Source organism: Xenopus laevis, chromosome 9_10S, assembly GCF_017654675.1.
Source record: "Xenopus laevis strain J_2021 chromosome 9_10S, Xenopus_laevis_v10.1, whole genome shotgun sequence".
Classification (NCBI taxonomy): Eukaryota; Metazoa; Chordata; class Amphibia; order Anura; family Pipidae; genus Xenopus; species Xenopus laevis.
The window spans coordinates 51082581-51096539 of NC_054388.1; the positions used below are offsets into that span (position 1 = coordinate 51082581).

Here is a 13959-nt window from a genome sequence, read left to right on the forward strand (position 1 = left end):
CTACTTGCCACTACCCAAATTCAACTTTAACAGGAAGTTACTCCGTGGATTCATTACTCACTGGAGCATTTTATAACATGATTCAGGACTATCCGCCTCTAGTAGTGATATTTACCCCATGTATGACACAGCACATTTAAAGCTTTAGGGAGGTACACACATTTTAAAATGACATATTAAGGTCACCCTCGCCTTTATTGCTCCCATTATGTGCCATTGCTTAAGACTGATTGCGAACTACTAAATAATTACTCATAATAACATCATTTTAATGATTCATGGCCCAGATCTCGACCAGATATTCCTGTCTCTGGAGCAAGTCTAGAGTTGCGTCTGGGAAGTTTTCAGTATCACCTGCAGATAGGTCCCACCCTAGATACACGTTCATAAAAAGGGGGTCTCCCTAATCACCACTTCTACTGTAGAATCTTGTAACCCATAGCAACAAACAAACAGTTACCGGTCAGTGGTCCGCATTTGATTGCTGTAGGTTTCTTTGCCCCTTGGTGATGTAATTTTGGATGGCTCATTGTAGGCGGGATGGCTCGGATGTTAAACCTAGCAATGGGGGCAAATGAGGACAATGGCAGTCTAATAACTGGGGGGGGGGGGCATAACTGGCAGAGAGCTATATCCTTGGGCTAATTTGGTAAGATGGCAGCCAGTATTATTAACATGTATTTGTATAGCGCCAACATATTGTGCAGCCCTCTACATATTGCGCAGTATAGGCCTGTCTATACATATATCACTTTTTTTAATCTCACTCCTTTTGGACCTGATATGTGGGGTGGGGGGGGGAATTAGGAGTCCTGTCCAGGGCCCCAATCAGATATGATAGCCAGCTCTGAAGACTGGAGAAGGTGAGACTTTTGTCAGAAATGGACACATGACCGGGTTTGGGACCCCCTTCTAATTAGTTGGTAGGGTCCACAGCCCAGGCAAGTAGACTGCACCCTGGGAGGAAGGGCCATGCTAATGAAGTAGAATGGGTCTAGTTATTTCTAGTGGTGTCCCTGTGTGCATAGTTTGCAGGGATCTTGGTTAATTAACCAGCAGAACAGAGAAGCAGCCTCCGTTAAAATATCCATCAATTTCTTTGTGTTTTTATTGCTTTTTCACTCTTCCAAAAATGTACAAGGTTTAGTGCAGCCAGACTCCTAAAATGCAGCCAAGCTCTGTGCCTGCAAACTATTCTAAATTATTCAGTGGTACCAGTAAAAATTCAGCTGAGCTGCAGGAATATGGAGCTGGGCTCTGGCGCTGTGCAGGGGTCGTGTCGGGCCTTTATCTGAGAATCAGAACCTGGAGATAATCTAGATGTTTCCTTGCTTGGAATCGGTGAATAGACCCAGAGCATCATGGGAAGGATCAGGCTCCTCTCAGTTCATATACAGAACAGCAGTGCAGCCAGATAAAGGGCAAAGACATTGGGCAGAGGAAGTGAAATGCACTAAGTAAGGGACCGAGGGGCAAGAATAGAAACTAAAGCTGGGAACTGAGTGTTGTCTGATTGCTCAGGGGTCTCTGGCAGTTCTGCAGTGTAATCACATTTTGCCTCAAAGGGGAAGTTCATCTAAAAATAATTTTTATGTAGAGAGACAAGTCCAGGCCATTTTGCAGTTGATTTTTAAGTTTTATTTTCTACTTTAGCTCTTATATGACTGTCTATCTGCCTTTCAAGTCACTAGCCTGAGCCCCCAGTTAGGCTGAAAAATAAGTAGGGATAGGTCTACATTGGAGGATAAGTAAGAAAAGGGAAACGTTGTTGAATTATTTGGTAATTCAAAACAATGTCCAAATATAGACTAATTTAAAAGATTACAGCAGGCATCGGATCTTCCCCAGTTCTTTCAACCGGCTTTATTCAGCTGGCTTGCTACATTATTTCAGGGAGTACTTTAGCCAGCACGCTCCATGAATTCAATATGGTGCACGTAATACAATGTCCACTTCACACTGTTCTCTTGAACCAGTATACTCACAGACTGCACCAACCATATGATTCTTTTGGTTTAAAATGTCTTTATTGGAACTAGGGATGCACCGAATCCATGATTTGGTTTGGGAATCCTTCTGCCCGGCCTAACCGAATCCTAATTTGTATATGCAAATTAGGGGCAGGGAGAGAAATTGTGTGACTTTTTTGTCACAAAACAAGGAAGTAAATAATGTTTTCCTCTTCCCACCCCTAATTCGGTTCGGTATTTGGCCGAATCTTTCGAGAAGGATTCGGGGGTTCAGCCGAATCCAAATTAGTGGATTTGGTGCATCCCTAATTGGAACATGGGCTCTGACCCAGATACTCAGCAACGTTTCAGACCGCCATGAGTCTTTTATCAAGCTACATTATTTCAGGAGTCAGAACCAACAGTGCAGAGCATAAAAAGAGCCAGGTAGTACAGCTTCCAAAAGTAGTTACATTTGCACATAATTTGTTTCTTATGGGCACTGGCCACCCACAGGGCTTTGTCAATGACACGGCAACCATTGGGGTGGGACAGGATCCCAGGGTCCCTAACTGCTGGCAAAGCAGGGTTTAGGGTGGATAGCGGACGTACTTTAAGAGGATGGACATATTTTTAAAGAAAGACCCAATTATTGAGAAATAGATGGACAGACATTACCCAAGAACTACTAAAATACTCTCTGTTTATACCACTTTGAAACAGCTGATGGTGCTGTAAAGCTATTTGGTTCCTGTACTCAGAAGGCCAGTCCTTTTTACGTTGTTGATGGGTAGTTAGTAATATGTGTGTAACAGAATAGAGATACACAATCTATGAGCCTGTCAATGCAGATGCAGAGAAGTGGAATTTAGGAACAGAAGAGGGGCCCCAAGTAGCTGCTTTTAAACAACTTGATAAACAAGTTGCTAATCACAAGTGGGTTCTAGGACAATTCAGAAGTCACATGTATCAGTTCCATGCAGAGGAACTAGAGGAAGTGTGTGGAGTACCAAGCTGATAACAAACAAGTGCCTGGAAGGGGCCACTTATTAATCTGTTTGGATGTGCAAGTGACTGTGATTGGCCAGGTAACTGCTAGAGACTGGTTTTGGGTAAAGAAATGGGAACAGGGGACAGAGGTTGGTTTTAAAAGATAATGTAAAAAAAAAGCATTCACATGGAATTCATTAGTAGTAGTGTTTTAGTGGCTGATTGGAAGTCAGTATGCCAACATCTAAATACAGATGCATTGTGCTGGTGCTCTCATTTTATGAATGGTTCAGTTTAAAGGAGAAGCTTGGTTCTATAATGCGCATAATATTTATTTAACTTTTTTCAGGTCCTCCAGAAATTGGGAAAAGCAGATGAAACAAAGGATGAGCAGTTTGAGTCGTGTGTGCAGAACTTCAACAAACAGCTGGTAAGATACAAAAGCCCTTTTATATACTTTTTCCTGTCACAGGCAGGAGTTTTAGAGTCGTTTTTCCTTATACAGTAGAACCCCCATTTTACGTTTTTCAGGGGACCAGAAAAATTTGGTGTAAAATCAGGGAAATGTATTATGCATAATATACAGAAGGGGCCACAAATAAACAATGTTAAATGAGGGAAAACTTAAAATCAGGGGACTTAAATGGGGGTTCTACTGTACATGTATGGGATCCATTATCCATAAAGCTCTGAATTATGGAAAGCCTGTCTCCCATAGTCTCCTTTATAATCAAATAATCCAACTTTTTTTTAATTATTTCCCTTTTTTCTGTAAAAAAAAAAAAAACAGTACCTTATGCTTGATCCAAACTAAGATATAATTAATACATTTTGGAAGCAAAACCAGTTTATTGGGTTTATTTAATGTTAACATGATTTTCTAGTAGACTTAAAGAAAACCACAGGTCCTGAGCATTCTGGATAACAGGTCACATACCTGTACTAACTACCTGCAGTGTCAGGCTTGCATAAAGCTTTGTTTATTTTCATATTTATAAAGTTCTATATTTATAAAGCTTTGTTTATTTTCATATTTATCTCTTTTTATAGTCAACTCTGTGTATCAGTAAATTAACCTGCTTCCCTCATGGATCCTTAGCAGCAATACTATGTTTTAAAATGATCGCTTCCCAATCGCAACATTTAGGAGGTTTTGATGTTCAGTTTTATAACCTACTACGCTATATGTACTTTATATATTTTGTTGTTTACTCCCCCGTTAGTCGTGTGGCGCTGACCATTTAGTTGGACATTGAAAATGATGATACAGGGCTGATTATTAATCAATTCTGATGCAGACGGCGATAGTTTCTGTGCTGCCATGTAATGTAAATCTGGTATTGCATTAACAGGAGGAATTTTAAGTTGTGTATTGTCAACTTTCTCTGTTGTACTGCAGAGCTTGTATAATATAATTGTAAGCAGCAGTCCTGGCCTGCTTTATGGCTGAGATTCTAGCTATCTTTATACAGAGCATTCTGTCCCAGTAGCACAGATCCTATATGATACCTATATATTGCTGCAGGGCTTTTTTTTTATCTTTTACCAGGATTATCAGAACAGTGAGATGTTTATAAAGGAATAGTTTGAATACATTTGACTTAAGAAACTGCCTTACACCATTAATGCAAAGAGTGGTGGCAGTATACTTTGTGGCATTACATGCTGTGAGTTCTTTGGGTCAGTACAGGCACTCAGTGCAGTTGGGGACAAAACTTGCCTGTATTATGGTGCTGTGGTTTATCTGCAGAATGTCTCAGAATTCCGATGTCCAATCAGAAAGCTCCAACTGAGTGTGCACTGGAATAATGAAACTGATTTGTATAAAAGACAAGCAATTCTGACCGCACAGTTTAGGGAGAATGTAAGGACACCATCTGGAAATCTCCAGTTCTGAGGCTCCCACCGGGGATTGGAGGGAAATAAATGCAGAAATGAACAAAGGTGGCTATGTACATCCTGCAACTGAGTGAATATTGTTAAGCTACAACTCCCAGCAACTCCTGATGGCCAGAATCACTGAAAAATATGAATAGTTGTGCGGTCTAAGAGAGCGCATGGCTCCGGGGAGGAGGGTTCTTGGGACAGGGGCTGTAGATTAATAATGTATGTCTTGTGCTCGGCAGCTGAACACAATCTGGTAGGTATTAGTGATACAATTGAATTAACTTTAAATAAAGTACAGACTTGGATACAAAGTTCCCCAGTTATTGAAGATAGGAGGACACATGGAAAATGATTGTTGCATGAAATGTTGTTTCACTGGCTAATTACAATGTGCCCGAATCTTCTATATGTACTTCAAGGGGCACTCACTCAAAATATATGTCTTTAATGGCATATATAATCCAGTCTCCCCCCTAGTATTTACTCTGGGACAGATCTTTTATTCTCTGTACTTCCTGCATTTGGGCTGCTCTCCTCACCATGGTCAGGTAGTCACAGGTGATCTTACATTCCATTGAAAATGCAATAAAGATTGTTGGCGATATTTCTATTAAATACATCAGCCCACATAATCTGTATGGCACATCCCATCCATGTATAAAGACAAATATGCTAAAGAGGAATGTGCTGCTCCTATTATAAGCCTGTGTCTGTGTAAGGAAACCAACACTGCTTTGAAGATGCTGAATAGAACTCCAGTGACTTTGTGGGGACATTCTCAGTAATTGGGAACTAGGGGAGCAAAGGCTTCGTTCTCACTGAATCCTAGAATTGCTGCCATATGTTTCATGTTTAAGAAGTTCATGTTATGCATCTGACGTTGCCACATTGTATGATTTCAATGGGAAATCAGTTGCAGATAATAAAAGAGGTTAATAAACAGAAACTAGCATTTGTTCCAAGAACAGTTATTTATTTTCCATACTGCCTAACATTTTATTTTGTTTGCAGACAGAAGGTTCCAAACTTCAAAAGGATCTCCGAGCTTATTTGGCAACAGTAAAAGGTAAGTGCCGGAGTCACTACTGGAGAATGGGCCTTCCTATGTGTATATGTATGTATATATATATGTATGTTTGTGTGTCTGTGTGTGTGTATATATATATATATATATATATATATATATATATATATATATATATATATATATATATATATATATATTTTTTTTTTTTTTTTTTTGTGGTCACACCCTCATTGCACCCCCGCCTAATGATTTTAAAAACTAGTGGTGAGCACAACTTTCCCTTGTTTGTTATAGTTATACAGAAGCAGTGACCAGCTCCATGTTGTAGCTCCCACCCTTCCCAGCTATAGTCAGGTGATCCCACTGGTGTCTAATAAAAGGGCAGCCAAGTTTGGGAGTTTTACTTTGAAAGCAGCTAGTAAGTTGCAGGTAAAACGTATTCGTCCCTTTTATAAAATGTATAATTAAACCATAGAATTCTTAATGAATCAGATGAAAATTGAGCATAGGACTGGCCAGATATGGGATGACTTTGACGTAGTTGGCCAGCTTAAATATATTGCAATATATGGACAAACAATCCCTGTTTTGTTTAAAGGGTAAGGCATTTTTCAGTAGCAGTATGCACAAAATGTCGCTGTCTTAATTATATTGATAATTGGTTGAGTGCAGAGGAATCTTGTATTTGTCTATATATATATATATATATATATATATATATATATATATATATATATATATATATATATATATATATATATATATATATATATATATATATATATATATATATATATTGTAATTTTCAGCCTGAAATCAGTGGGGCAGGCCTATTGGTGAGCTCCATACCTGGGCAAATATGCTGCCCACTTGGTCTGAAGGGACTGATCAGCAGAATAATTGTGCCAGTCCATGTTTGGTTTTTATTGGAGTAGCTGTGAGTATTTTCAGAGTAGGCCCTTTCCATGCACATTCCTATTATCCTATTATCAGCCTGGGCCAGTTCCTCCCTGTGGCTGCACAACATCCCCAAAACATGCCTAGTTCCTTCCTGGCACATGTCAGGGTAATGCCATTCTATTCTATTTAATAAGTGTGTTATAAATTATTATTGCAAAGTCACTCCCGCTATATGTGTATTCCCTTTAATTTCCCTGCAACATCAGTGCACATCTCTCCTCCAATTTATTTCTTGTAGTCGGCGATGCGCTTGGCTCTATCGCCCTTCCTGAAAATGAAAAATTTGACCACAACAGGACAGTTTTCCTGTTTTGGCCTGTTTTCTAAAAGAACCCCATAATAGGGTGCCTTCCTCTAATAGGGGTTGTTGGGAGACAAGCCAGTGGTCACACAGCAGTGCTTTATAGCAGAGTATATGGACTGTAGTCAGGAGAAGTGATTGTAACATTGTAGCACAGGAAGACATTGCTCTGATTATTCTCCCCTTCTAATATTTCTCATAACATATTCTACCCTCATTATGAGCCAATAAATCCTTTTCCTCCATCCATACATATACATTTCTGCAGTTGGTCACTCTCATGCCTGTATAAACACCCACTCACATTGATACCAATCTTCTATCTGCTTTCTTCCCCAGCGATGCACGAAGCTTCCAAGAAACTGACCGAATGTTTGCTGGATGTCTATGAGCCGGACTGGCCAGGGAGGGAGGAGACGAACAAAATTGCCGAGGTGAGTGAGAGTTACATGGGCCGCACTTGTGGAACAGGAAGGAGAGGAAACTGTGAGACAGTGTAAATAGTAACACAAGAAGCTGAATGCTGAGGATTGTAGTTCAGCTGCAGGTTGGCTTATAAATAACAAACAGTCCTGCAGCTCATCCTGTTGAGTTCAGCTGCCGAATTATGTTGTAGTGAAAATGTCACATAATCTGGCTGCCTGAGAAACAGCAGAGAATTTTTCATTAGCTGGGCATGAGTTCTTTCTTGTTATCCCTGTGTCTTCCTCCATGCCTTGCCTACGACTCCCAGAAGCCTTTAAAAGCCTTGCTCATCTCTAACTGGCAGCAATATAGTTGTACGGTCTTACAAGCTAAGGCTGGCATCGCTTGAAGTTATTGGGGCCACAGTAACATAAGTTTAGTGCCCCCCAAATCTGCATAAGATCATGGAGCTTATATCTGATAAACTGCACTGCTAGTCTGTTTGAATGCAGTCCTGCCCACAGACCAATCATTACCCAGTGCTCCGTTTTTGGGAACTGAATACTCTGGATAAATGAAGTATTTTTTTTTCCTTTGTACAGAACAATGACCTGCTCTGGACCGACTATCATCAGAAGCTGGTGGATCAGGCCCTGCTCACAATGGACACCTACCTCGGGCAGTTCCCTGATATTAAGGTAGATTCTCAATTATATAACCTCCTCTGAGTGTTTCAATAGATATGTAGCCTAAATGAACTGTTTGGCAACGGCCATAAAACCTGCCCTGGAATAAGAGTGAGCCACCACGTTCCTTGCCTTGGCTTGAGGCTGATGTTGAAATAGAACTGAAAGGGAAGCATTTAATTCTGTCTCAGCTGATACATGCTCAATGGCAGCTCCCACATTTAACCCAACACACTCCAGTACATTCTAGGCCTTTTGTCTGATAGAGCAAGAGCAAGTGTCTCACAAAACTTGGCAGGCTCTGTTACCCTTTATCTGAAAAGCTCATTTTTGTTTATATCACTGGAGATGCCTGTGCCGGTCTGAGCTAGGAGAGAGGGAGACATAAGCTTAGCTGAGGCAGAGGGTTTGTATTCACATTAACAAAGATCTGACTCCTCCCTCCACACCTTGCAGTCACGCATCGCCAAGCGCGGGAGGAAACTGGTGGATTTCGACAGCGCCCGGCATCACTTTGAATCCCTACAGAATGCGAAAAAGAAGGACGAAACTAAAATCGCCAAGGTAAGAAACTCACTACAACGCCCATGAGTGGGAGCTGCCATACTGCCAAGATAAGAAATAAAGATCGCAAATAGAATATAGTTACTGAGCGCCCCTAGTGGCCAATAAACAGAAATGAGTGTGAATGCATTGCAGGCGAAAGCCTTATATTTATAATATAAAAATATAATATTATCATTATATACAGTGGTGTATAATCTAATGTACTGCAGAATCCTTTTCTATATGTATTGTATAATTGCAGGGAACTGAGCATGCGCAGTCTTGGGGAAATAACATCTGAATTGGACCCTGACTTTCTGCTACTAACTGTTCTTCTTGCCCCTGCAGTTGATTGGTGGTTATGGTTTTGTCCTCGCCAATGGTTCATTCTGTGTGGAGAGCTAATTAGCGGCATGCATCTGAGGATGGCATAATACTGACTCCCCCTCACACTGCCTTGGTGGTTTCTCCCAGCTTGCCTCTCTATATAAATCTTTCCTTTTCCCCTTTCTCTCTCTCTCTCTGTGACTCCCCATGTGTGCGGTCGCTGGTGCAGCCGGTGTCGTTGCTTGAGAAGGCTGCCCCTCAGTGGTGCCAGGGAAAAATCCAGGCCCATCTTGTAGCTCAAACTAATCTGCTGCGAAACCAGGTGATTTCCTGGCTGAGCCCTAACCCTGCATGTGCCTGTGCCGTGTGTTAGTGCCCATGTTTGTTTTGATGTTCGTGCCCATGTTTTGTTTTGGTGTTCGTGCCTTTTGTTTGTCTGTTTCAGCTGCAGCTCTCAGTCATAGCAGCACTCGCTCTGGGCTCATGGAAAAGGCCAGACTTCGAGGCTCCTATAGAGCATTTAAAGAAAACTAGTATTTTATTGCAATCTAAAAGTAGATATTTTAAAAACTCTTTGTACTATGCATCTTCATTTTGCCATTTAACCACCTATTTATGTGTCAGTGTGGAGGAACCCTTGAACACAGGGCCCACCAACCTCCCCTGCTCTCTTCATAGCACTTCTCCTTCCCTTCTATTTTCTGCTCCCTTCTTCTCTGCTGTTGTCTTTCCTTCTCTGCTGTTTTCTTTCCTTTTCCTTCATTGTTCTTTTTGTCTCTCTCATTCTGTCTCTCTTCCCACTCATTTGCTTTTATATTTAACCTCAACTGTTTGGACTTACTCTGCCCCATCCTCACATCTTCTCCATATTTGTCTCTCTACTCACTAACCCTCTTTCCCTTCTTCTCTCCTTTCTTCTTCTACCTCTTGTCCACTCTCCTTTTTGTTTTCAACTTTCCCCAACTGTTTGGCATTACTCTCCCCATCCCCCTTATTCTTTCCCCTTCTATATTTCTCATCTTCTCCCAGGTCTCCCTATTTGTCTCTCTACTCTCTAACCCCTTTCCCTTCACTTTCTGTCTTTTATCCCCTCCCTTTCCTTTTCTATTCTCCCCAACTGTTTCTGGATTTTTCTTGTCTAGATTCTCCCCCATCCTTCCTCTTCTCTCCCCTTCTATATTTTTAATCTCCTTCCTATTTGTATCTCTACTCCCTTACCCCTTTTCTCTTCTACTCTTGCCTTCTGACTCTCATCCCCATTTGTCTCTTCTCACAAACCCCTTTTCCATTCTGCTTCTCTTTTTGTCTCTCATCTCATTCACTTTCTTTTTCTTTTCTCGCGGGTTTGTCTTACTCTCACCCCTTCTATATTTCTTATCTCCTTCCTATTTGTCTCTCTACTCCCTAACCCCCTTTCTCTTCTACTCTCTTCTTCTGTCTCTCATCCACTCTCCTTTGCTTTTCTATTCTCCCCAACTGTTTGGCCTAACTCATCTTCATCCCTCTTCTCTCCCCTTCTGTATTTATCACCTTCTCCCCATTTGTCTCTCTACTAAATACCATTTTTTCCTTTCTCCCTTTTCCTTCTTTGTCTCCTCTTCTTTCTTCATCTACTCTCCCGCCTTCCTCTTCCCTCCCCATTTATATTTCAGTTCCACATCAATTTCCAAAGCAACAGAACCTAATAAACACAATTATCAGTGTTTTATTTCTATGATATTCTTTTAGAGGATAGAAGATTTTGTGCCTGTGGGAGTTTTTCATTGTTCCAAGAAACATTGCCAGAATCCCGTTGTTAGTAAAACACGCAGGACACAGGGGACACTAGAAAGGCAAAGATAAAATGTTGGGAGGATTTTGATCCCAAGTTCAAGGGAAACAAGTTTTTTACTTTGAATTTATATAATCTCTGTCCCAAGTAAAATGCCGAGCCCAGAACTGATGCAATATCAGCTTCTTAAAGACCAAGAGGGGATTTATTAAGGGGAGCAGTGTGTAAGTTAGTGAAGCCTAAAAGCAGATTGCTCTATGGGTCAGTGTGAATACCTCTGTCCCAGTGGTAATAGCTAGTTTTATATCAATCCAGGTGGCAGGTGTGCTCTCATCTAATGCATTATATTAAAAATAAAGTCAGTAGAGCAGTGGTTTTGCCCCAGGGGAGCAAACAGGGAATATAGAATTTCCCTTTGATCAGCTGATTTATATCAAGGCTACAACGCTCAGCTCTCACCAACAGTTCAGTATAGCAGTGGGTGGGATAAATCTGAAGGACACGCTGCTCTCCCTTTATAAATGCGCCCCCTAATGGCAAGACGAGTTGCTGGAAATGCTTGACTGAATGCTGCACTCATGGATATTGTCACTACTTGGGGAATGTCATGTCATGTATGGTGCTGATCTCTGAGTCACACAAAAGGCGTCCAACATATTTCTTTGCTATTCTTGGCACTGCAGGTTCTGACTACCTGTACCAATGATACAATGTAGCAGCAGTCAGCTGCACTCAATTTCCCTTGTGGTGCTGATGCATAAATCCCTTTTAACTAATGACCATTGACGTGAAATAAGTCCTTGATAAAACGTGACTGCCCGTGACAAGGACGTTGCCTTTGTTATTCAGAAAAAACAGGATTCTCCTCACTGGGAAGTCAAATATTTCTTTCAATATCTTTCTCCTGGGGCAGTCATGCCACCAAACCAAATGTTTATTCCCCCTCATCCATGACCGGAGCATTGTGTGTTGAGGCATGGCATTCTTGCAAGGTTTGTTAGTATAGCGATGTCTGTTGTGCTGTCTGTGTCCGGCTTGATAGGCCCATAGTTCATTAAGATGAACTTTTCCAGCTTCCACAGGCTCCAAGGATCTCCGGTTCAGGGTGTAGGAATGAATTCATGGTATATTAAGAACAAGTCAAGCAGCTTAACTGCCCCTGAGGGAGTGCAGTGCAATTAGCATCAGAATTTAATAATCAGCCCTGTAGCATCAGCTTCTATGACATGTGAACCTCATTTTGAGCTTGATATTTCGTGACGAGACAACCCCTAAGCTTTACCTCTTAACAACAGCCCAGGGTGTACTAAGCATGTTGGATGTTTTCCATGATGACCGTCAATTCTTCTCATCCTATAGGAAAATAATCAAACTACCCTCCCCAGTTAATAATTAGACATAAAGCTCACTGACATTAGAGTTAGATTCTCCCACTTAACCCCACACTATAGGGCTGCAAAATGCCCTCAGTAGTTTAAAATAATCCAAACCCAGCAAGTGTCTTCATATCTGAGAGGTAGCTCAGTATCTAGAAATTCCTGTGCACTGACCCCCCTGATCCATAGATGGGTGCCCTCTTTACTAATGTTGTGTCCATTCTCCCCCGCACCGCTGTGCAGGCCGAGGAGGATCTGCTAAAATCCCAGAAAGTGTTTGAAGAGATGAATGTTGATTTACAGGAGGAGCTGCCTTCTCTGTGGAATAGGTATGACTTCCCCTCCTTCCTGATTTACCTGCTGTATTCGATCTTCTGGGCATTATCTCAGTTCATTTGTTAGGAAATGTTGTGTTTATACATATGGGTGGGAGGTGCCATATTGATTTCCTTAGACGGTACAGTTTGAGAATACAGCTTTCTGTATATAGGTGTGAGGGTATAGCTTGTTTCTGACATTAGCCAGTTTATAGGGAGTTAGTAAAGCATGGGAGTAGGTAAGCGGAAGGTGATGGAAAGCAGATGCTCAGCATTGCATTAAGGGATTTATTATCTCTGTTCTGTGTGATGTTTCATTGCATCTGGAAACCACTAAAGACATTCTTCTTCCTTTACAGCCGTGTTGGTTTCTATGTCAACACATTCCAGAGTATTGCTGGGCTGGAAGAAAACTTCCATAAGGAGATGGGCAAGGTAAGGCCAAATCTGGGGGTTAAGCTTTCAGTCTCCCCCTCCCCCAGCTGTTTGTTGTGGATTGCTCCAGTTTATGTGCCTCACCAAGTCTGTTGGGTAGATGGGAGCTGTAGATTATATAGTGAATAAAGTACCCCCTCTTGTAAAATATAAGGATATTATCAGTTACCGAGGAGTTTCATGACCATATAAAAACACGAGGCCGAAGGTCGAGTGTTTTTATACAGGTCATGGAACTCCGAGGTAACTTATAATATCCTCATATTTTACAACTGGGGGTACTTTATTAATTATAATACACAAATTTTAGTGAGTCATGTGACAGAAATTACATCACTACTCACCGTTTATAACTGATGACATCACTACTCACCGTTTATAAGGATATAATTTACAAGATATTCACAGCTTTTGTGTATTATAAATATTCATGAACAGAGTCATCTACAATGTCACATATTATCAATATACTGCCTCCATCTTTTCCTAAGGGAAAATACCCCCACATTGATTACAGAGTCCTTAGGATTTATTCGGTGATACACTTCCAAAATGAAGGCAAAGGCATTGCAGCAACAGCAGCTGGAAATTACCCTATAATTATATTCAAGAAGTCCTATAAGATATTAGCAAAATAATAATAATGGTGCCAGTTCCTCCACCTGCAGAGCCTCCTGGAGATGTAGTCTATCCACTTGTCTGAGCAGCTGTCACTTCTATGAAATACGAATAGTTACACAAATACTTCCTGGTGCAGCTGCTCCACTTGTCACTTGGGGAGGATTGGAAGAAACTATATGAGCCATAACCATCTACAATGGACACAAAGATAGCGAGCAGTGAGTGAGTGGCTAAGAATATTTGCCCAGACAGTATGAGTAGCACTTTAACAAAGATCAGCAACAATTCAAAACCAATTGATTGGATGAGAAGCTCCGAGACTTAGTCCGGGTTCCTTTTGGAATTGCATCTGTAATGCCTG

At 41.1% G+C, this 13959-nt stretch overlaps 1 protein-coding gene across 12 annotated transcripts in view; it reads left to right on the forward strand.

The window, feature by feature from the left end:
- Window positions 1–13959, forward strand: part of bin1.S (bridging integrator 1 S homeolog) — a 59934-nt gene that overhangs the window by 20193 nt on the left and 25782 nt on the right. For 6 of the 12 annotated variants that reach the window (XM_041577659.1, XM_018237267.2, XM_018237268.2 and 3 more), the window contains exons 2-9: window positions 3289–3369; window positions 5838–5892; window positions 7454–7548; window positions 8122–8217; window positions 8662–8769; window positions 9308–9400; window positions 12469–12554; window positions 12902–12977. In XM_041577659.1, the coding sequence (XP_041433593.1) occupies window positions 3289–3369; window positions 5838–5892; window positions 7454–7548; window positions 8122–8217; window positions 8662–8769; window positions 9308–9400; window positions 12469–12554; window positions 12902–12977 (690 nt within the window). 12 annotated transcript variants of the gene reach the window in all.